The 25,413-nt window shown below is 36.7% G+C and overlaps 1 protein-coding gene across 2 annotated transcripts in view; it reads right to left on the bottom strand.

Moving 5' to 3' along the window:
• NUP205 (nucleoporin 205kDa) overlaps window positions 1-25,413 on the bottom strand; it is a 64,264-nt gene that overhangs the window by 26,981 nt on the left and 11,870 nt on the right. For both annotated transcript variants that reach the window (XM_004677070.2, XM_012721057.1), the window contains 17 exons: window positions 25,106-25,270; window positions 22,423-22,598; window positions 20,171-20,287; window positions 19,862-19,999; window positions 17,841-17,991; window positions 16,367-16,572; window positions 15,164-15,346; window positions 13,353-13,403; window positions 12,610-12,819; window positions 9,937-10,036; window positions 9,359-9,496; window positions 8,497-8,686; window positions 7,435-7,555; window positions 6,213-6,294; window positions 5,760-5,924; window positions 5,155-5,279; window positions 1,347-1,461 (listed from right to left, as the gene is read on the bottom strand). In XM_004677070.2, the coding sequence (XP_004677127.1) occupies window positions 1,347-1,461; window positions 5,155-5,279; window positions 5,760-5,924; window positions 6,213-6,294; window positions 7,435-7,555; window positions 8,497-8,686; window positions 9,359-9,496; window positions 9,937-10,036; window positions 12,610-12,819; window positions 13,353-13,403; window positions 15,164-15,346; window positions 16,367-16,572; window positions 17,841-17,991; window positions 19,862-19,999; window positions 20,171-20,287; window positions 22,423-22,598; window positions 25,106-25,270 (2,433 nt within the window). The remainder of the gene's footprint in view (window positions 1-1,346; window positions 1,462-5,154; window positions 5,280-5,759; window positions 5,925-6,212; window positions 6,295-7,434; window positions 7,556-8,496; window positions 8,687-9,358; window positions 9,497-9,936; window positions 10,037-12,609; window positions 12,820-13,352; window positions 13,404-15,163; window positions 15,347-16,366; window positions 16,573-17,840; window positions 17,992-19,861; window positions 20,000-20,170; window positions 20,288-22,422; window positions 22,599-25,105; window positions 25,271-25,413) is intronic.

The following is a 25,413-nucleotide window of genomic DNA, read 5'->3' as shown; positions in this document are numbered from 1 at the left end:
CATCAATATAAAATTTAATACTTAAATTTAAGTTGCAAATTTTCATTTTGTCTCTAAAGATAACTAAAGACATTTGGTTGAACATATAATTAGGATTGGGAATCACACAATAGGATTTTTAAAGTCTAGTATTATTTTAATCTTCCTGATTGAAGTTCTATAATTGTAACAATATAAACATAAAATTCACCAAATAAGAAACTTGTACTTCTAAAAACAACAAAGGTGGATTTCTTTTTCAAAAATAGATACTGTAATAGGCAAGTTCATTTTTTCTAATCAGGCATAAAAGAGTTAAAGCTTTTATACAATATATATACAAAATTATAGAAGCAAAAATAAGACACACTATTAAGGAAAGGAGATGAAAAATAGTAAATAATAATTTAGGTAATTTACACACAATCACTCCAAAAAGTAAATTAAAAACTGGTACTCTTAACAAAGGATACTATGAAATCTATTGAGTTCAAATTTCCTAAAACATAAAGATAAAAAGTAAACTTTTTTAAAATTCAGCAAGCTATAAGTGCCTGGATAAATATGAATTCAGGAAATTGTCAGAAATGGATCAACAATCAAATTATATAATACAGACACCTGATAAAACATAATTATGGGATAATTGTGTCAAGTAAATAAACTAAGCTAGAAAGCATTTCTGCCATGCTTAGTTTTGTATTTCTTTTCTTTCTTTTTTTTTTTTAAAGGTTCATTTATTTTTGCATACAAGAGCTGGGGTGTAGGCCAGAGGTGTGGGGTGACAAGGGGATTCACTAGAGACAGAGTGGGGAGCAGAACAAGCAGCTCTACTGAAGTACACTGCTGAAGGGAGCAGCGGGCAAGACAGGAGAGGTTTGCTGTGCCATGTGGGTCAGCTCCCTGGCTGGGGACGGACTCGTGCTGCAGTTGCTGCAGACAGGTTCACAGTGCTGAGACTTAATCCCTTGGCTACCAGAGAGGCCCTAGTTTTGTATTTATTTTAACATCTGCACTGGTTTCAACATATACACAAGAAACAGAAGCAAAACAAAAATTTTTACTAAATGACTCATTTAAAAAATTTCTAAATTTCCAGAATTTTCTTATCCCTTCAACATCATTTTCAAATTAAATTCATTAAGTTATCAAACCTCACCCTTGACAGGTTACTTTAAATCATTTTGTGCTAACAGCCAAAACATTAGGTTTCTGGAGCAAAATTACAAAGCAACCCAAAGTTACAAAGAGGTAACAAAAATAATTCCACTAATACTATGAACTGCTATCCCCAAATGTAGTAAGTAAAGTAACTCAGTATGAACTTAATGAATTTGTTATAATCACAAGAGAAAACAATGTCCTACCTTTGTTAGAAAAAGGTAAATGCTGCAACTGAGAAAATAAGAAATCCTGGCTGGTTCTCAAGTACCGCATAGTAGGGCCAGATGTGTCAGAGCAGGCACATAACTGATAGATCACCTAAAGAATTAAAATAAAAAAATCCCCAAGTCAGCTTTTGTTAAAAAATTGAAGTGACATTTGCAGATTTCAGGTGTACACCATTAAAAGTCAACACCTGTAAATACTCCAGCATGTTTGCCACCAAAAGTCTAATTTCCATACTACCAAATTTATTTTGTTATACAATTTTAGAAAAAGGGTAACGTAGATGATTATATATGAATAGACTCAAGCAAAATGGATAAGCAGAAACTCAGAGTTATAAGCAATCATTGGAATCCTATTTCAAGAAAATATATTGGGTTTTTACAGAGTGTGGATAACATTAGTATAGAACTGATCTTGAAATGGCAACATCATTATTAGCACATATAGAGTTATTAATAAGTTTTAAATTTTTAGTTATTATCAATGGCATAATACTCAAAGGTAATGCCTGGAAACTAGCAATTTTATCTCAACCTCAAGAAAAAAATAAATTTACTAGAACTAAAGCTACTGAAGAACTAAAAGGTCTAAAGGTTTAACTAAATAGCATGTATAAGTCACAAAAAATTTTAACAGAAAATAATAAAATTGGGGATAAAAGCTTTGACATCAAATGTTAAGAAAAAGTGAAGTTATAACATGTATAAAGAGCTCCATTAGATTTATGAATTTCAAACAGATAAAATGGCAAAGAACATTTTACATGAAGAAAAATACCCTGTAATCAAAGCAACATGTCCATCCTTTTTTGTAATAAAAAAATCTGGGCACTATTAAGGCAGGTGTCTTACTATAATTCAGCAAAATACTATTTTATTTCACTTTATTTTATTTCCTTTAAAGATTTATTTATCTATGCATACAAGAACTGGGATACAGGCCAGAGGTGAGGGGTGGGTGAGAGGATTTACCAGAGACAGAGAGGAGAACAGAACAGGTGGACTGACTGAAATACACCACTCAGGGGAGCAGCAGGCAAGACAGGAGAGGTCTGCTATGTCATGTAGGTCACCTCCCTGGTTGGGGATAGAACTTGTGCTACAGTGGTGATGTTAGCTTCCCAGTGCTGTGCTTGAACCCCTTGCACCACCGGAGAGGCCTTACAAAATACTGATTTCTAATTGAAAAATCAAATCCCAGTATTTGGCAAAGGAGTAGCAAAAAACTACTCATGAATTATTCATGAATTATTCATGAATTATTCATTGTATTGCTATTTATTGTTTTTCATATATCAGGCACTTCAGATTCATCTATTATTGACACCATTTAATATCAGAATTGTTACAATTACTTGCAAATGAAACTCTGAAGTCATAAAAGTATTCATATTCTTTGACCCCCACAGTCTTCATTAACAAATATCATTTTTGCAAATTCGACTACATGGCTACAGCTTATTCCTAACTCCAGAATCACTTCTTGTGAGCACTGGGAGTCACTCACAGAAAGGCCAAGAGCAGCAAAAATTACCGGCATGCAACTTGCACACTCTGAGCTGAAGTTGAACAAGTCTTACTGTCCTGCCCCCCACTCTGTCCTGGTAAACCCTCTCACCCCCATCACCCCTGGCCTGTATCCCAATTCTGTATGCATAATTAAATCTTTAAAAAAGAAAAAGAAGGCTCTCCCTGGTGGCGCAACAGGCTAAAGCACCACACTATGAAGCGAAGCCACTGTAGCACGAGTTCAATCCCCAGCCAGGGAGCTGACCCATATGGTGTGGCAGACCTCTCCTGCCTGCCTGTTGCCCCTCTCAGCAGTGTATTTCAGTAGATCTGCCTGCTCTGTTCCCTATTCTGTCTCTGGTGAATCCTCTCTCACCCACCACACTTCTGGCCTATAACCCAGCATAAATAAATAAATCTTAAAAAAAAAAAGAAAAAGAAAGAAACTAACATTCTTCTTAGAGTTTTGATTTTTCTTCTGAAGCCCAGTGAAGTATACACCCACAGGTTAAGAAAGCATGTTTCATTAAAAACAGAGCAGTGCCTAAACATGGAGCTTCCATATGACCCAGCAATCCCACTCCTAGATATCTACCCAAAGGACACAAAAACACTGATTCAAAAAGATACTTGCACCCCCATGTTTATTGCTGCTTTATTCACAATTGCAAAGACATGGAAACAGCCCAAATGCCCAAAAATGGATGACTGGATTAAAAAGATGTGGTACATATACACAATGGAGTATTACTCAGCAACCAAAAAAAAAAGAAACACATGCCTTTTGCAGCAACATAGATGGAGCTGGAAACGATCATGCTTAGTGAGATAAGCCAGAAAGAAAAGGAAAAATACCGAATGGTTTCACTCATAGGAGTATAGCAGATCAGGTGAGAAGATAATAATAATAATGAACAACAAAATTCCACAGACAATTTATGGGGGGGTGGAGTGGGGAATGGGATCAAAAACAGTGGAGGGAGGGAAATGCACTGGACTTCGGTGATGGCACATGGGTGATTTGGCGATGGGAAACCCACAGGGATTACAACTGAGATGGAAAAATGCACAAAATGATGGGAAAATAAACTATTATATTATTAAAAAAAAATAGAGCAGTGCCTTGTTAAAACTCTGGGTTCTGCTCAGCAGGTCTGGAGTGGGGCAGAAGACCCCATGGGGCAGAAAATGCTAAGAATAAAGCAAGCTCTGAGGAGGTGACGCTGGTCTGTATTTGAGTGGCCGAGTCACAGAGCATATTTTATAAACTGGCAGGGCTGCTGGGCTGCACATGCTGCACTTGGCTAGAACAGTGGTTTAAAATCTCAGAGGCTCTAGCTGTGCTGGCCCACATTCCTCCCAGGGAACAATAAGCAGGTGCTGAGGGGCTGAGCACAAGCTCTCCAACATGTCAGATTCTTCTCTGTCCTCTCCTCACCCTGTTGTCTTAAGTCTGGCTTCATTCCCATCACCTGCCTGATAAATATTTTAGATGAATAAGTTGATTCTTTACTTCAACCAAGTATATATTAAAATCTGTAGCACTGTGCTAAAATGAAAATGTGGATTAAGTTTGATCCCCTCATTAAGTAAGAATTAAGTTTTGACTCCAAGACAGACCTAGCTGCAGAGGAGAACAAAGACAAATCTCCATTTCACTAAAAGCTAATGATGCACTTCTTTATGATGACACTGTGAATCCGGGTGCCACTTAAACTGAGAAATTAGTGATACTCTATGAAGCCTACTTCTTAAACTAAGTTACAAAATGAATAAAACAATAAAGATAAGAATTAAGCATAAATGAGAAAGTATTTCAACTTTCTAACACCTCAAACAGCTATAGGACTGCATGATTTACATGTTTCTAGAGAAGTGTTTACACTTACATTCCTATATTCTTATTTAAGTCTCACAACAGTCCATTTCATGGATTAAAAATGTAGAGATGTGTGTATGGCATGGCCAAGGTGACTTAGCTAGTTAAGGGGTAGAGATGGGAACCAGAAGTCTTCTGACCCAAGTCTACTGCTCTCTTCACTGATAAAAAATAACTTGAAGCAAAGCATCATCGGAAAGTTTCTACACTACCTGTCATAATCTGTTGCAAAAATTGTGCTTTATGGGTTTTATCCACAAATGAAAAACTGGTAAACTACAATTTAGCTCGTTTCAACTCAGTCTTGCTGTTTATTATGCCATCCTATCTGTGGTGTATCCAAGGAGCTACTTAAGTTTCTTGTATTCAGGCTCACTAGGGCGGGCTTCTGTATACCTGGTAACACAGCTCAGCCAGTTGAGGGGATTCTCTCACTGCTACCGGGCCTGTCCTCCCTTCCGTTCCTTTCTCCAAGATGTTGAGGATGGCGTGAAGGCATGTCCGCGGGCAGCCTAACACTCCTAATGAGACCAAAAGGAAACTATTTAAAATGTCTGCATTAAAACCCTTCAATTATCCTCACAAAAATTAAACTTCTGTAACATGTGCAATACTGCAAACACCCTTTCAAATACTGATAAGCAAAACTACCAGACACTGTAATTCCTTCTTTTTTTAACAGGGAGAGCACAGACACAGTCCCCCACTACCACAACTTACAGTCATTCCCCACCTTTGGGGAAATTGAAGGGGCCAGCCATCCAGAGTGCAATAGATGAGGCTCGCTCTGGGGAAACCACCTTCACAGTCATGGGATCTCCTCTGCCAGGTAAGTACAATAGATACTAATTTTCTCACACTCGCTTTGCCTCCACCTGATCTAAGTCCTAAAGGATAACCCATCGCATTACCTTCATTAATTATTTCCTGCAAACCCAGAATTCACTAAATCTCCATTCTGGCACCAATGTGTGAAAAGAAACAAAGGCCTTCAGCTGTACCTGGGTCCTGGAGATTTGTGGTACTGACAGGTTTCTTTAATTCAAAGCCCAGTAAATAGAGAGCAAGACTGGGTGGATTTCGTTCCAAAGAGGTGATGAGAAGATTCAAAATGTGGATTCTCGTTTCATGACGGATTCCAGCTAATTTCTTTTCAAGTTCTGACCCTGAATACGGAAATCATAAGACAAAAATTAAAAACAATAAGTAGGTAACACAAATCAACTTTAAACGTCTGACACTTGTATTCCAAGCCCCCACATTTTCTTCAGTTCCAGGTTACCCAATTAGCCATGTTGGTTTCAGATTGTCTAGAGCCTTCCCAAGTTTAACACACGAATGCTGGCAGATTCTTGACCTTCCTTACATCACCACTAGACTTCTAACAGTTTTTGAGGGTTTTTTATTAAGGTTTTATGTAAAGTAAAACATATACATGCCAATCTAAGACATACCCTCTTCCAGACGTACAAATTCTTCTGCATCTTCACTATCCAAACACTCTACAAATCCGGCCATCAGCTTCTGACTTACACTCTGAAGTCACACAAAGTTTAAAAAACGACAAATTATAAAAAGCTTCTATATACCAGAAAAATGATAAACATACTATATATTTTATAAGCATTTTTCTATAAAGATAAAAGGAAATCTGCTTCAAATAAAGGAATTAGATTTTGTTATTAAATAGAAAATACAGTTCCTTTAAATTATTAGTTCTCTGCAGAAAAATATTAAAGACACAATTAGATATTGATTTCCGTAACTATCCCAAAAGATTCAAACTAGTTTCCTTAAAAAGTAATATTAGGGCCCTCCCTGGTGGCGCAGCGGGGTAAAGCACAACACTGAGAATCTAAAGCCGCTTCCGCATGAGTTCGATTCCCGCCTGCCCTGGAGGTGACCACATGGCGTGGCAGACCTCTCCTGACCCGCCCGCTGCTCCCCTCAGCAGTGTACTTCATCCATCTGCCTGTTCTGTTCCCCACTCTGTCTCTGGTGAAGCCTCTCACTGCCCATGAGCCTCTGGTCTGTACCCCAGTTCTGTATGCACAAACAAATAAATCTTAAAAAAAAAAAAAAAGTAATATTAAATTGGCCTTTCTTGACCTCTTTGTTATACATAACTAAAATATGTTATCTTCTTTTTTAGAATGTGTATTACTTATCACCTGTTTTATACTTCTGAGACAATAAATACTATTTATCTCTTGAAGAAATTCAGCAGGATGTTAAAATCACTAGTGATAATTTACAGTAAAATGAATACCAGCAACTAAAAATCTTAATCTTCAACATTTCTAAATAGACAATTTACAACAGTGAGACATTTAGAATTAGTACCAGCCAGACCACAGAAATTACTTAAGCTGAAACAAAGATGAAAAAACAGTTACAAATGTAATCATTCTAATGGACTTGGTGCAACAACACTCTTTCATTAAGTCATACAGCCACACACCATTGTCCAAAAAAAGTACAATCACAGAGTGGATGCAGTATCACTGGAAATAGTAGTATCTTCAAAAACAAATCCCAGTTCCCGACACAGACAGATTTTTACCCACTGTATATATACTTACTCTTAGAGAATTTTTCCAAAACAAAAATAGTATTTTTACACAGACACATCCATTGACACTCATAATGCACCAAAATAACAACGAAATCAGTTACCTGGTCATGTGTGAAATCTCCAACCAATTTTATCTGAATATTAGAGTTGCATGAGATACAGCAGAGGATCTTGGCACTCTCAAAAGCCAATTCCGGATTGGTATTGCCATGATACAGGTACCTTTAAAACAAGGTAACATTTGAGTAGCAATGCAGTGAAACTTAAGGCCTTTCACTATGCACAATAAAAAACCATCAGACCAGCCCTCCCTGGTGGCGCAGCGGGTTAAAGCACAGCACTGAGAAGCTAAAGCCACCTCCGCATGAGTTCGATTCCCGCCTGCCCCGGAGGTGACCACATGGCGCGGCAGACCTCTCCTGGCCCGCCCGCTGCTCCCCTCAGCAGTGTACTTTGTTGATCTGCCTGTTCTGCTCCCCACTCTTTCTCTGGTGAAGCCTCTCACCACCCCTGAGCCTATGGCCTGCACCCCAGTTCTGTATGCACAACTAAATAAATCTTAAACAAACAAACAAACAAAAAAACAATCAGACCAATGCTACTCCTACCCATATGGTACTTTGGGTAAATTGGACAAAGGTTTCCCCTTCTAAAAAGATGCAGCCTGGTAGGGTTGATCTGTATTGCTATGTTGTATCCGAATCCACCGTGACCTTCTTTGGGAACAGGCTCTTTGTAGATGAAGACAATCGAGTTAAGAAGAGGTCACTACACAGTCCAAATCTAACTAACGCTTTTTAAAAAAGGGACAACTTGAAACACACACAGAGCGCCACATACGCTGAAGGCAGGTAGGGGTCATGCTTCTACTAGTCATCAAACACCAAACACTGGTGGCAAACCACTAGAAGCTTGGTCCCCAGGCTGGCACTCCAAACACCCAACCCCTACAGCAAACACACAACATGGAAACTATGTCACTTTATACTTAAAAATGTTTAAGAAATGGAATAAAGTTTCACAGTAACTAAAATCAGAGGAGCTAAAAAAAGGCAATGAAAAGGCCACAAAAGATAGTGTACTAGAGATCCAAGCACACAATCTAGAAATCAAAGCTAACAAGCCCATCTGTTTCATCATTTTCCTACTACAAATGTACTTACCTGGCAATATTTACCACATTATCTGCCTTCTTTGTTCTGGGATTGATTCCCTGCAGCAGCTGCTCCAAAGGAGAGACTATTAGAGCCAGCTGACTCTCTCTCAGAAGATCCATAAAGAGGTGTTCCTTTTGTAGTGTTAGATTGAGAAGTGCCAGACAATGCTGCACTGCTTTCTCCAAGTGTTTCTTCCCTACAGAGTAACACTGAGGTTAGAAAACGCTACATGAATCTTAGAAACTTAAAGTCAATTCTTAGGAAAACAAGATGAAGAATTATTCTAGATTCTAAAAGCCTTCAAATTTTCAAGCTTTCAGCAGAAACCTCACACCACTGTTTACCCCTGGCAGGTCAAGGTAACACTCGTGACCCAGATGACTTGTCTACAACAGTTTCTAAGTCATTTTTTCCTGTATCTTCCCGCTATTTAGAGCAGTGGTTCTCAGATGAGAATTAATTTGGCCCCAGAGGGTATTTAGCTATGTCTGGAGACACTTCTGGTTGTCTCAACTGGGGAGGTGTCACAGGCAAATTCAAGAGGGTAGAGGCTTAGAACACACAGAATTGTCCCCACAGCAAATAATTATTCAATCATGAATGTTAACGGTGCTGAGACTGAGAAACTACAGGAGTGATTTCCAAAATAAAGCTACAATGAAATAGCCCTGTTATCAATTTTAGTATACATATTAAATATAATAATATATTTTCATGTGATAACTTACTGTCAGTACCATTGTAGATACAGAGAGAACATTAACATGTAAAAGAGCTCAGGGATCATCTCTTTCAAGCCAACAGTTTTTTTACAGATGATGAAAATATCAAAGCTGTTTCCAAGACATGATGACACAGAAGCACATACCCGGGAAAGGGGCATAGGTGTCAAGCTGCTTAACGCCTTCTTCCAGTAAACTAAGGGCAAGTTCCAACATCGGTGACTCATTCAGGAGATGATACATCAGACTGAAGCCTGGTGGCTTATAAGCTATGATTTCTTCTCCTAAAGAAAATATAGTATAGCCTTACAGATGGTGAACTGGCATTTTTATCATATCCTCGATAACATAAAATATATGAGATTTGCAATTAAATAGCACCTCACCAGATGACAGCAAGTTTCAATTTAGAGACAGTGACACAAATGGTTTACAGTGGAAAGTCCCCAAAGGGCTGCTGTGTACACAGCAGCTAGTCACTTATTATCAATATGTCAATGTTAACTCATTAGAGAATCTATAGGAGGTTTTGATCGTCCATCCTGTACAATCTGACTTTATTTTCTTACTCAGGGCAATTAAAATGAATAAAATTATGTGACAAAAAGATTAAATTCCAATTTAATTTATAAACAAGTTATTTATAACTTACACATATATAGTTTATAAATTATAACAGGCTTTATAAATAACTGACAGCTTATCTGAAAATGACATAAATTACCTTGTAGTTCCACAAACTGGTCTATGAAATCTTCAAGTTGAGGCTCATAATCTCTGAGCAATTTATAAAACACCTCCAAAACAACCTCAGCAACTTCCCACTACAGAAAGACACAAATTATTTCGGTAACCATCAGCTGAGGTGATAGCCTTGATAGTCTTACTTTTATCACTTTCTACAGAAAAGAAATCAAGTCCCTTACCTACTTGAGTAACATGTGTTAAGCAAAATGAAATCTCAACTCACTTTGTTTTGTTAAAAGATAGAGGATTGGCTAATTTTTCAAGGTAAAATATTTATAAAAGCATAACTTATTTTTTAAAAAAATTTCTATGGCAGATATTTGGACTTCATTAGCAAATCTAAAGTACCAAGCAAGCATCAAGCGAGTCAATTTGTAATTAAACAACATCAGTTTTGGACACTTCTCCAAAATATCATATCTTTCACATTTTCTCCAAGAACCTCAGCTGGCAGTGATCTGAAAATCATCTCATCTAATCACCCTAATTCACAGGCAAAGCCAGTCAAGTGGAGAGCCCAAGCGACTTCCGCAAGCCCTGAAGCCTGGAGCAAGCACCCGGAGGTGAGCCTTGGGTTCACCTTCCCAGACCCAGGCTCTATGGTACAGCTCCAGCCAAAGACGTGAAGAACAAAGTCTTAGGGCGGCTTGCCCTGAATGCCCATGGTTGGTCCTTGGTCTAAAAGGTTTCTAAAGCCGATGCAACAACAAAGAGAAGAATTTATGCCAAAGGAAAAATATATAGGTGCATGGTTAAATTACTGTTTTGTTTTAAAAAATCCATTGCAAAGAATCTTAAGACTGAATTTCACTGTTATACACAGGGTGGTTTTTAAAATTATTTTTAAAATCATTATTTCCACGCATAATTTTATCAAGGCTGAGTATGGCATTTGAGACTATATAGCGAGTTTTGTTATTATTTCAAATTATTCAGAAGTATAAATTCCTCTATTTTCCAACTTTTTCAAGATTACTTATCTAAATAAATTTATTTATATAAAAAAAGGTTTATCACCACAAAATATGGATTTCAGGACTGATAAATATACACTAATACTCTATCTAATCCAAAGCACTGTTTCTGTGAGAAGCTAGTACTCTAAATTATAGTGACATAAGTTAAACCTGAAAAGAAAAAACTTTCAAGTGAAATAAATTCACAAAAGTGAGGGAAAATTTCTTTGGATAAGTATGTTGCAGGAGGTGGGGGGTGAAGACTGAAATTACCATCAGCCATGGGAAGCAGCAGCAGTGAAGCACAGACATGCTGAGTGCACCAGAGCAGCACCTGGGCAGGCCCTGACTGAGCGCTCAACACCAAGGCCGTAACACCTTTTCAAGAAAGGGAATAAGGTCTTTAAACAAATACCACAAATCGTAACAACGTGATGGAAGAGATGGCAGTTACCACCACCCATATTCATCTGACTGACTTTATCAATGAGCATGTTTGCTATTGTTTTCATCCAATAAGGAAATATGTTAGTAATTCTAGGATTAAATTTGTGCCTCGTCCGTTATTTATTTTTACTATACACGAAGCCAAAATTATAAGCAATTGATTAAGAATGAACTTCAGTTATTCGGGACTAGTAGAAACAAACGATGTGGAGTGATCGGGAAATGAATAAATAAAGCTAAACACAATATCATTAAAAATAATGATGACAATCAAGACTTTTCAAATTAATTTTAGTGACACGAGAAAATCCTCATGATACTATAGTCGGTGGCCAAAACACTGGCAATTATCCTTCTTTGGCACAGGATTATGAGTGATCTAATTCCTTCCTATCTTTTCTGTATATTCCTAACTGTCCAAATTAGCATGAAACAAATTATTTTTACAATCATTAATAACAAATTAACCCAACAGGTTCAAAAACAGCAAACTAAAAATAGAACAGAATGTCCCTCTAAGCTACATCCATGGGTATTGTGAGGCAAACAGTACTACACACTAAAGTGAATCACATCAGAACCTGGAAGGGTCTCTTTCATAGCTTAGTGGTTATGAGCTTGGTTCTGGAATCAGAGTCCTAGGTTCAGATCCTGCTCCAGGACTTTAGGCAAATTTCTTAACTTTGCTAAGCCTCCATCTGTAAAACGGGAATATTAATAGTATCTGCCTCATGGTAATACTGGAATTACATAAAATGATATATAAGATAAGCTCAGTCATGAGTGGGTTACAACCAGAGCAAATATGTCAGTATGTTTTCAGGCTACATCCATGGCAGATATCATAAAACACCTTCACTAAGCCAGTACTCTACAGCCCAGAAGTGCTACTTATGAACAGAAATTGGCATGTTAAACTCGTACTTTAGTTTAGCCCCTCATTCCAAGAAAGAATAGTATGTTTTCAACTATCAAAGGTGACATCTTTGGTTAAATTCTGGTCAACACTTGTTCATGCAAGGATCTGAATGAATATAAATTCATATAAAGTGCTGATCATTAAAAAGTCAGTGCTTAGGTCTTAGTGCCCAGATTTATTCCTTAATGCATATAAACTAATCAGACTATGGATGTTTTGGTCATTAAGATTGAATTTTAGTAACTTTAAAAAGTGAAAGTGAATTGATATCTACAATAAATAAACAAATAAGTAAATAGGAAAGAGAAAAGATTTCTCTGAACATAACCTTTTCAGCTGCTCTCCGGTAAGCTCTTGTGCGGAATCGGAGAAATACAGAATCTCTAAGGAACTGTAAGTAAGGATCAAAGCCAGGAGGCCGCAGTCCAGCACCCAAATTAGCAGGAAACGAGCTCTCCACCAGGGTACTAATAAGATGGCAAAAGGCCCGAGTCAATGGGTATTCTTCACAGCGGGATTCGATTTCATTTAGTTCAACCTTTCCAAGAAAAATTGGTAAAGTAAAACTGTTGGCAACAAATGGCAACACATATTGCAGACATTAACTCATTCAAATTGTTATAAAATCATACCAAAAGTCACAACAAATATATTTTTCATTTAAAAGACAGAAAAAGTACATGACTCAAGACAATGCAAGTTTAAAATTCCCACATATTATTCCCAACTTTGAGTTAAAATTAATCTTAAATATTTCTTTTAAAAAGGAGAGTGACCATCGAGAAGAAACTAAAACAGTAAATTCTCACTTCAAATTGACCCAGAAACCTAATTAAATTGAGTTCAAAACAAACACTGAATATGGATGGTTCCATGTCACATCCTTTTCCAACTGTGAAACCTTAAGTGTTTTGGTTCCTTTCATTAAAATTTTATCCCCTTTTCAATACTGACTAGAAAAATCCTTCAAATGAAAACACAAAGTTAGGAATATGGTAAGAATAACTTTCTTTAATCTTATCAATATGTGAATGTAAGACTATTGCATTTAAATTAAAATGAAAACTTTACCTCAATGCCAATAGCTTGTCTCTGGCTTGGAACCCTTACAGTCTGCAATATCTAAAAATATGAAGAATTAGAAGTTGGTAGTGATCTTCATCAAGGAATAGTAATGGGAATGAAATACAAAAGTCAAATTCCTCCCCACACCTGCACTCACACATCTTACAATGTCGATCAGAAATTATAAAGAAAAAGTTCTTGATGGGCTTTCCTCAGCAAATAGGTCAGGTTCAAATAGAACCTGGGCTTCAGAAAGTGGTAATTTTAGGTGCACACAACATGTTTTTAAGCAAATTTCCTGAGATATTTTAAGAATAAATCTTAAAAATGTACAGGATGAAATTTCACCAGCATTCAGGTCACTGGTGTGTTTAAAACCAGTGGTACTAGAAAAGAACAAGTACATTTGTTAAGAACAGGTTTCTGATGTGGGCACAAGTTTTGAGTTAAGATGTTTCATCCTGACTAAGCTGGAGACCTACATAGTCTAGGGTATAATTAGTTCTACTTAATGTCACATTACTCTCCAGCAATTCTTGAGAATAAGCTTTAGGTGGAATCATTAAAAACAGAATAACACTCTCATTCCAAATTAGAAATGTAAACCCAATCACATTTCATCTTAGGTGAAAGGAAGCACGAAGCACTGACGACATAGCTAAGTACTGACACACTCAAGAATAAAAAAAATGAAACATCAATATAAACCCAAAGTGACCCCATCTCTCAGCACACATCTGCAGAGCACATATGTAAGAAAATGACGAGAATATTTGATTGTTTCAAATAGTTGCTTCTACAGATAATGTGTAAGAATCCCAGGCTCAGTATGCTGTATTATTTTAAGACAACGCACACTTCATTTTCTTAAAGAAGTTTCTATAGAACACATCCTGATTTTCCTTTTTACCTTACTTATGCCTTGGTAGAAGAATTCCAGAAAGGCTTACCTACACTTAAAAAGCTAATAATTCACTGAGCTCTCAAAATTTTTGTCATCTTTATTTTTTCCTCCCATTTCAGCATACATATTTCCTAAATGTAGAGTAGTTACCCCACTTTTGTATCCCATTCCCACTTTTGCCCAAAGTTAAATCTAAGGTCCTAGTGTGACTACCAATAAAAACTCTTCTGGCCACTATTAAAATTTCTATGCTAACCAAGAAGCAGCTGCCCTGCCCTTTCATGGAAAACCACCTTAGTGCAAGTGTAGCTGTCCAGAGATGCTTCACTCTGACATGGGGCAGAAAATGCACAGAAGGACTGGAAGGGAACAGTAGGAGCTCCCCACATGTAGTGACAACAGATGACTTCAGCAGGTTTACAACAGACTGACTGAGAGCCGAGTGATTCTGCCCATCTATTAACAGATTATAGACTCTGAAAAACAAAGTCTTAAGGAGCCAGTATCCAGTAGCCTAGTGAAGCTGTCAAGTGACCCAAGAGAAAACTCAAATTTAATTTAATAGTTTTTCTTTTTTGTCCTGCTTACTATATTTTCAAACATATTGTAAGCTAAGTGATCTTCTGCATATTTCTGCAATGTGTTAAGAATGTTTCAAGTTTTAAAAAAAGCATATAAGCTCTTAAAATTTTTAAAGAGGTATACTGGTAGTATATATTTTTGTATAGTTGTATTAATTCAAGTCTAACAGTTTCTGATGTTATACTTGATCCCCAAATCCTACGTTACTACTAGGAAGTTCCTGGCACACTACACATCTCCCCAAGTGGAGGGTCTTGTTTCCAATATATTACCAAATATCATTTTACAAACTGTAGTAATAAAAAATAAGAAAGCTTGTAATAAATAGTACCTGAGTGTATTCTAGTGACTGCCAGAGGGAAGCAGCAATTTCAGGAGATTTTCCAAAAGCTGCAAGTGTCTTGAGCAGCTCAGCTTTTAAAACAGGAGGGATGCTGCATTGCAGGAGTCCCAGGATCACCACCACAGGGGTCCACTGAGGGTGTTCACAAAGCGCCAAACGAGCGTTTTCACTCTGGGGATTGCACACAAGATGAATCAGACTTTCTGTTTTTAAAGGCTGTGAAAAATGACCAGTGGTCCCTAAATTGCTAGCAATTCCACTGAATACTCACGGGATTGATACATACACAAAGATTAGGTTATACTTTATGCTAGAGTCTACCAGTAGGGCAGATCAGACTACTAGCTGAGTCAACATAAAGATCTAAGGAGAAAAGTTGCCTTTATGGAAAGGATAGGAAGTAATAGGATAAACAGTCTGCCAGTCACATAAATCCTTAAGTCCTTCCGGAAGAATGTATTTTTCTGTAAGATAAAATATAAGTGAACAAATACCTCACATTTTTCTGAGAAAAAAAAAGGATATAGAGAAGGTATATCACTCAATTTAAATTGAATGAGAAATAATCACTAACTTTACATTTTGGTGTTTAATGACATTAAGCATTATCAGAAAAGCCAAAAAGTTGGAAGACACCATGCTTAGCCTTCACATAATGTCACACTAAGCAACTTAACTTTGCTCAAGTGAACAAAAGAAATAGGTAGAAGAGATTTCTCAGCAGGGAAATTATGTAATAAGGAATATTTTTTATAAAAACTAATTTGGTGGTGACAGGTAAAATGCTTTGGTGTAAGATGGAAGAAAAAAATATGAATAACAGCAAATTTTTCTTTCTAATGAAACTATTCTTTATATCTATACCTACATCAACACACACATATCACACATATGCTAGAAAACTTTTTAGAAGGACTTGGATCCAGCAACTGATTCTTAGTTGCCCTTTTGACTATTTTCTCTCCAGCTTAGGGCATTATTTTCATATAAGCCTACAGCGTGAGCAGGGCTACCAAAACTACAGCCTCTAGAGGTAAGGGAACAAAGAGCTGAAGAAAAGAAAGTCACATATAAGCCAAATTTATCACTTTTAAACTGGAAGCTTAAAAGAAAACATGGGGCCTCCTGAAAGGCTTGTGCTAGAATACAAACAAAATTACACTCTCACATGCTAGAGGCAGGGTAACCTACCCACGTGATGATGGTAGATGTGAGCTGTAAAAATGCAATCAACCCATCTTGCTCCTTCTGGGTGATGCCACGTGAGGGCAGGTGTCGGTACTGGACACTGTCTGCGCTTGGGAGATCCTTCCGGAGGTGCTCATGGTAAAGCATGAGGGAGTGGAAGAAATGTTCCCAGGAAACAGGACTGCCGCCTGCTCCCTGAATATTTTCAACTGTAAACAAAAAAGACAGAGTTTTCTCTCAAAAATGTCTCAGTATTTTTGAAAATGGATGAGGTCAATAAACATTGCCTGTGTCCTCGATAAACAGTGTGTTTTCCTGAAAACAGCAGTGTTGCTTCATCTAGATAAGTAGTGTTGAAAAGTTTAGAATCCGTATTGGCGCAATGGGGTAAAGCACAGCACAGCAAGCGAGCTGCAGCTGCTTCAGGCTTCAGTGCAAGTTCAATGCCCAGCCCTGGAGCTGACCCTCAGGGCATGGCAGACCTCTCCTGACCTGCCCGCTGCTCCCCTCAGCAGTGTACTTCATCAGTTGGCCTGTTCTGCTCCCCACTCTGTCTCTGGTGAATCCTCTCACCACCCCTGCACCTCTGGCCTGCACCTGAGTTCTGTATTCATAAATAAATTAAGTCTTTAAAAAAAAAAGAAAGAAAAATTAGAATCCCTCTGTGAACCAGAACTCTGGATTAATTCCTTCTGAGCACTACAAAAGGGTGGTATCCACACAAATGCAAATGGGAAATATCCACACAAATGTAAATTGCTTTAGATGTTAGTTGCCGTGGAGTGCTCAGTGTTGTCACATAACTACAGAGAGCTGTTTTTCCCACCAGTAATTCCCAAAGGTTGAACCTCAGTACCCAAAGAAAGAGATAACAAGTCTAGATTGGTAAAAAAAAAAAAAATGACTCCGCTACACACCAGGCACTGCATACAAGACCAGCCTGATTTATCTGTCACCTCGGAAAAATCACTGAACTTCTCTAAACCTCACTTTTCTCACATGTAAAGATGAAAGTAATAATATCTATCTAACAAAGCTGATGGTTAATGAGGTTTTCTCTTTCCTTTTTGCAATATTTCAGACAAGTCTGAAAATTAAATGAGGAAATTGGGAGATGGTCACGAAAAAAACTCTTAGTTACAGAAATCTAGAAAACAAGTACCTATAATGATAAACGAATCAAACTGATGTGACAAGGGCATATATTTTATGAAGCACCAGATGTGTTCTTAAAATTCTATGTATTAATTTTGATTTCTCAAAGTGAATTGTATCCCTAAAGCAGACAGTGGACGTCCCCATGTGTGAGACCATAAATCCAACATAACTTAGGTATCACTCACTAAGCCTAAGACATCAGTGTGTTCTGTCCCCGTTTTTACGAAAATAATTTATACACCAGGTATAAGTTAGCGCAAATAATATTCTTTAACAACCCAGGAATGTCTCCGAGAGCCCGACGAGCCCCTGTCCTCACCGTGACTGCTCCCATTGACTTTGAGCAGGCTGAAGCAGTAGTGGGCGCACTGCGGCCCGCTGGCCAGCCCCTGCAGCATTTTCAGGTAAGGGATGTAAATAGTTGGAGGCAACAGGTCACCCATTTGCCTCACAAACTTTGATAAGACAACCTGAAATAGGGAAAAAACAAGTCTACATGAGCCATATCTTCACTTTAAGGCAACAGGGACTAGCTAATATAAAAGGTAACCCATGAAATGAAACTAATAAAGTACTCTGATTTAACCTAACAAAGACCAAATAATCTAGTATTAAGGAAAACTGCCACTTCATGTTTGTTGGCAATTTAATGCAATCACTCAACAATATTTTTGTGAACATGAAGAACATTTTTAAAAAGCATCACAATGTCACAGGACATAAAAACATGTACATAGGTAAAACAATGAAGTTTATAAATCAAAATTACCAGCCATTCAAAGGTACTCAGACCCCAGTGTACCTACATCGCATTAAATTTAGCATGGAGACCTAAAAATCAGGAAGACTCTTGCTGGTAATCCCAAACACATTCTGTTTGGTGCTCGCACAATGCCACATACCTACACAACTGTTCTCTAACTCCGTTTCTGAGGGATTTCTTTTCTTGCATACACCTTAAACCTATGACCAACAACTAAAATATTCACACCCAATAGTATAACTCAGAATCATGACTGTGACAGGTCATTGGAAATTATTGTTAAATTTGGTAGATATAATGTGGTTTGTGATTAAAAAGAAAAATATCCTTATTTTTAGGGCTTCCCCGGTGGCGTAGGGGTTAAAGACACAACACTATCAAGCTATGCCAGCCAGTGCAGCATAATCCCTGGCCTGGGAGATAATCCACAGGGTGCAGCAGACTTCTCCTGTCTCCCTGCTGCTCCCCTCAGCAGTGTATCTCAGTAGATGTGCCTGTTCTGCTCCCCACTCTGTCTCTGGTGAATGTGCTTACCCTCCCGTAGCTGAATTAAACAGTGAAGGTGTTAATAGCTGTAAGATTAAGATGTAGGGTGTTCATTATATTCAATAAATGTTCTCCCTTCCCTGTGTTTGAAATTTTTCATAATAAAAAGCTATCAGTCTTTAATATTTTAATAAATGCTCTCCAAAGTATTTTTAAGTGAAGGAAAAATAAAATAGTTTAAAAAAAAAAAAGATGTCAGATCATAGTATAAATGAAATAATGTGACATATGAAAAGATCCGGAAATTCCAAAAAAGGTGAAGACAGATATACAATCCATCTTATTTGCTACAGCATATCCTACAGGATAGAAAATGGACTTTTCCCTTCATTATCTACTGACTCATAGTTGTAATCAACTATAACTCCTAAGTCTCTATTTTTTTTGTTTATAGCTTTATTTATTTATGCAGACAAGAACTGAGGGCACAGGCCAGAGGTATGGGATGGTAATAGGACTCACTAAAGACAGAGTGGGGAGCAGAACAGACATACCTACTGAAATACACTGCTGAGAGGGGCAGTGGGCAGGTCAGGAGAGGTCTGCCACGCCATGTGGGTCAGCTCCCTGGCCGGAGATGGAACCCATGCTACAGTGGCTGTGACAGCTTCACAGAACTGTACTTTAACCCCTTGCGCCACCAGGGAGGCCCTCTACCCCTCTTTTCATAGTACTTGTACCTCTTCTATCATCCCCAGTTTGATAAGAAAATGGTTACTGTCATGCCCATAGTGACACACCAATACTAGTTAACATTAATAAAATTCAAAAAATTGACATATAAAGACTTGAACCTTTCTATCTCTGATTCAATAACTAGCTGACTTCATAAACTCCAAAATGATCAGAACTTAAATTGAAGAATTTTGAAGTCCCTTAAAATTATAATTTTCCATTAAAAGGGAAAAGTATAAATGTTCAAAGGTTACACTAGTGATCCTTTCTGTTAACAGCAATACCAGGAAATAACATTTTTTCAAAGCTTCCAATTACCATTGCAGAATACAGAGTAGAAAGACAATAACACTTACCTGGCGTTGAGGGGGTCGCTGATGAGCCACCCCAAGGTAAGAGCCCATGATTGTGGAAGTTTGAAGTGGTTCTGAGGGGCACCAATATTCTAGAGCAAGCTCTAAGTTAAAAGGGTTCTTTTTATATAGCTCACCAATCTGCAGAAGTAAACAGACATAGGGAAATATCTATAACTCAAAAATTACTTTTAAATAAGCTTTATTGGATTTACTTCTACATTCAAAATATTAAAACAAACCTGAAAAATATCAAGTTTAGGAAGAGATTAATAAAAGGAAGGCAATAATCCAGGCAACAAAAAGACTTACCAAGAGCATTAAGTGCTCCAGATCCCTTCTAAGAGAGATGGGGGGTTCATTACCCATCTGCATACTCATATGAATCATTCGAGCATCTTCATCTGCCCGATTTTTCAATTGTTTCACCTATTGGATTTATTACATGATTAATACATAAATTTATTAAAGAGATTAATAATAAAACCAGAAAGTCAAACCACTGTCCAAATGATTACATGAAAGAAAAACTATGATATATCTATTCCACTTTGAGATGAAAAAATATACTAAGCATTTTGTTGCAATATTACTATCCGTAATTTATAATATCTTAAAACTTCAATGTATTTCTCTCAAGCCGAGTTTAAGTACAGTGTTTCTTAGTAACAGACATTTTGGGAAGAGCTGGAAGAGTTTAGGATAAACTAGGTAACTTAACATCTAGTCAGGTTAACTAAGAAAAAGGGAAAAGACACAAGCTAACAATATTAGGAATAAAAGAAGAAATATCACCACAGATCTTATGGACATGAACCTAAAATACAGAAATATCAGGATAACCTTATACCTTATATTAATTTGTTAATTTCAATGAAATGGAGACTAACAGACACAAACCACCAAAACTCATTCAAGAAATAAATAGTCCTGTAATGATTAAAGAAATTTCTAGTCCTTGAAAATTGTGTAAATAAATTCTTGATCATCTCTAAGCCATTTGTGATTTTGTCTTTTCTAATTTCTCTCAGACTTCATCTTTCTAGATGATATTATCTTTCAATAAATCGAAGATCCATCTATACTAATTACAAAAAACCTAAAGCCTCAACCTTTCGAAGGCTTCATTTCTGCACCTGTAAAATGAAAGGATTTCTTCCTACTCCAAAATTCTGGGATGTTAATCTATCAAGTCCTTCAACATTAAAGTGATCTGTGACATACTTCTTAACTATTGTAGCCCAGGTGAGCCCTTAAACTAAAAAAATTTATTATAATTTATTGTCTATACCTCTCATTTACTTCCTACCTAAACTCTTCTGTGTCCACCCTATTTCTCCAATTAGATTATACATTCTTGGCTGGCAAGGAATGAATCTCCAATTAACTATCTTCTTCACAACTTCTCCAGAAACACAGGAGAAACTCAGTAAGCTCCTCATTCATCATTTAATTAATAAACATCCCATTCCTCGATCATCTGTTGCCATTCTGGGTACTTTTTCCATTTGTCCTGTTTCTGGAATTATGCTTTCAGAATTGCACAACAAAACTACAGGTGTAGATCCTTTAGGATGCTTTTATTATACACAAACAGAAACGATAGTTTTATAGGGCTTTGCTCCCTCATTTATTTCTTGCCACCGTTTTGGTGACCTTCTCAGCATAAAATGACACACAGAACATATACTACAAAAGCAGTCTGGAATGGCTCTAAAACCCTGTTGGATGAAATTTATAACTTCACCATTTTATTGAAAAGAATCCTCACTAGAGGTGGGCACCCCACCCCCAACCTTATTTCTAAAAAAAGGAAAAGAAATAAAAAAATAACCTTTGCCATCAAGTTTTTTCAATCTTTCTTAAATCCATGCAGAAGCCCATTTATACACTACAATTAAAAGTCTAAAAAACAAGGCCTCCCTAGAGGCCCAAGGGGTTAAAGTGCAGCACTGTGAAGCTCTCTGCAGGACCTGCAGCCTGAGTTCCATTTCCGGCAGGGAGCTGACCCACATGGCTTGGCTGACCGTCCGCCGACAGTGGACTTCAACAGTGGATTTCAGCAAATCTGCCTTTCTGCTCCCGACTAACCCTGGTGAATCCTGTCACCCCCTCGCACTTCTGGTCTATATCCCTGTTAACTGTACACATAAATAAGTAAATCTTTTTTTAAAAAAGAGTCTAAAAGATGATCTTTAAAACTGGAGATTTTCCACTGTGCTGCCTCCAAATCATATATAAGACTATTAAAATAAGGCAACTTAGCATGAATGCCTAGGGAAGCATGGGGTTCGTAATTTTCTACCCAAAGAAGCATTTCCATTTTGCCCATTACTTTCTCAATAAAAACCACTCTCAGTATCAAATATTCCTTCCTTTTAGCTTATTCTCAGCAGGTGGCTTATCATATTATTTTATTTTCATGAATCACAAACTAATTCACCAGGCGTAGCACAACTACTATTCAAGTTTAGTCTGTAGTAAAAGATTTTATTATTTTCCAAAACATAAAGTTAGCTGATCAGTTTGTCATTTCTCCAGCTACATTTACTTATCCTCCTTACCTTCATTGGCATAAGTGCAAGGAAATCTGTGATGAGATTATGGATTCTACGAATATAAAATTCCTCCTGATAGAAGTTTTCTGAGACCACTACGGATTCAGTAAGGAACAAGAAGACATTGTCAGCAATCGCAAGCTCTGCCATCGCTTCATCTGCTTCTGTGAATTCAGCCAAAGCTAAAAATGTATTTGGAAAAACAGCACAGTGAGGAAGAGTTATTAAGCTAGCTTATAACCTCTCTTAATACTCTGCTGATCGCTTGAAATTCACATCTCCTCAATCATCTAGTGTGTGCTATATACAAAGTAAGACTGTGCCTAAATGTAACTGACACAACCTCAAAGAACTACTGAAAAGCTGCATTTGGAAAAACCACATGCTACTCACAGTAACATGAGGGATTTAAAAGAATGACTTTAGAGATGTATGATATAATACTGATGTGGTCAGGGTACTAATGTCAAAGTATTAACATCGTAAAATAACATGAAGGCTTCCCTCAATGATGATAACTGATCTTTCAGAAAAGGCCTTGCTTGTCACTGCATCTCCGTAGTAGAGTTAATATATTTCTCTGTCTTCTGAATATACTGACAATTCATTGACATTTTTTTGGTAAGAGTATGTAAAATCTCTAAAATTCTATCAAAAAAATACATGGCTGATTACATCTTTAAACTTTTAATTGCAAAATTGCTAGGTACCTTTGTGGTAATCTGGTTTGGGAAAGAACCACTACAAAATGTAGTCTCCTGACTGCCACAGAGACGAAACAGTGTGCTGCTGAAAACACATTGTCACTTCCCTTAAAAGGGTCAGAAATAGATACTAGGACAGTTTCAAGCAAAGGAAACAAATGGGTTAGGGTTGTTTGATTTTGCATTTTGAAAAAGCCCATATATCGACCTATATCACACAAAGTTCTTGAGAACAAAACAGCTTAATTTTTTATTATGACTAATGATTAATAAAGTTACTAATTAATGTTACTCAAGTATTAGTAACAATTATTAATTCTAACCCTTTATTTGAATTCAGAAATACTGCAATTACAGTGACAAGATTTCAAGTTCAATAAACCTCAAAACATAGTTACATAAAACAGTTGATAAATTTTTCAGAAATCGTTGATGAGTAAAAACTTGTTAGATTACTTCAAGAAAGGACCATTTTTGTAATATAAGGTATTCACCTTTTCTAGCAACTTTTAAAATAGTAACTAAGGTAGTCCCCCTTTAGCCAGCTTCACTTTTCATAGTTTCAATTACCTATGGTGAACCATAGCCTGGAAGGTTAATATCTACAGTAAATAATATACTTTGAGAAACCATATTCATATAAATTTCATTACAACATACTATTGCAACTGCTCTATTTGATTAGTATTATTATTATTCTCTTATTGTACCTAATTTACAAAGTAAATTTTATGCTAAGTATGTGTGATAGAAAAAAACAGTACATATATAGTTCAGTACTATCCCCAGTTTCAGGCATCCACTGGGGATCTGGGAATATATCCCTTGTGGATAAAGGAGGATAACTACAACAGAAAAATTTTTATAATTTAAAAATGTTCATTATAGTACTTTATAATATAAAGTTAATTACCAAAGCTTATAGCAAGTATCCACATAGAAAAAAAATTACATAGCCAAAGATATGGTACTTTAACCAATTTGTATTCTTATTCTTATTTATTCTGCAGCAAACTATGGTGTATTCTATTGTATCTCTCAATATTAGGGTAACCATACAATCAGTTATAGCATATGAATTTGATTAACTATCACACAACCACTTAAAAATTTAAAGGGTAAAAAATCATTCCAGTAAAGTACTGAAACAAGAATTATAACTGAGAAGAAATATTTATAGCTTAGAAAAAGAATTTGCAAATGAATAAGAACACCTAATTAGGCATCCATTAGTTTTATTAAAAAAAAAAAAAATGGCCAAAGAAAGACCCTTCCTTAAATAGAACTTTATGCAACCCCTTTGAGACCAAACACCATATCACTAGTAAAATGTTCTGGAATCACACAACTGATAAAATACTGGGATCTGTTAACAATCTAGGACTACAGAACACTGACATGGATTGTAAATTTTAATAAAATTTTTCCAGATGTATCATAAAAACAAGTGGCATTTCCTTGGGCTTTATAATAAACAAAAGCATAATTCTCATTGTGCTGGTATAAATTACTGTTAGTATAATTACATGAATGTACACAGAAGAATAAGCTACGCTAGAGCAGTGGGTAAGCAGATTGCTACAAGTCCGTATTGCACATTGGTGATTCATTGGTCCAAATAAATCTTTTCTAATATAGTAAATTTTAAAAACACTATTTTTTAATGACACAATTAAAAAATTGTGAAAAATTAGTTTGTAAAAAATAAAAGATTTGAAAATAGTAAGTTTTAATTAAAAAAATATTTTTAAACTGTCATTTCAAAACTTAAAATTTTAAGGAAAAAAAGAAGCTACAAGAGCACTGTCACTGGCTCTAAAAAAGAAAAATATTATTTCATTTCATTTCTTTGGGGAAAAAAAAAATCCATACTCCACTATATTACAAAATATTCAGTACATCTCTAGATGGCCTCCTACAGTCTTGCTATATAATTAAATGTTGCTATGTGGTTTCTCAGAACAAGGTTACTATAATCGACATACCTGTCACATCAGGCAGCTGAGAGATGCCCCTCAGTGCCAGCGCCCAAGCGAGCCGCACAGTGGCTTGCAGTCCAGGTAGTTTCCAAGGCTGTGAATCTTGAAGGCGGGAGTGAATTGTTGCAATGTACTGTCTTTCTGTCAAGAGGGGAAGTTGATGAATCATATCTGAAAACACAAAGGGACACTACGGTAAAAAGTAGTTAAATACTCACTTTTGACAGAATGGCTAACAAAGTCAGAAAATCCATGTATTCTCATCAAAAATCTATGGCAAATTAACATTAATGCTTGGCAAACCAAAAGGGGCA

This window comes from Condylura cristata, unplaced genomic scaffold (genome assembly GCF_000260355.1).
Source record: "Condylura cristata isolate star-nosed mole 26May11 unplaced genomic scaffold, ConCri1.0 scaffold00005, whole genome shotgun sequence".
In the NCBI taxonomy this organism is placed as follows: Eukaryota; Metazoa; Chordata; class Mammalia; order Eulipotyphla; family Talpidae; genus Condylura; species Condylura cristata.
This window is presented reverse-complemented; position numbering and strand designations above follow the sequence as displayed.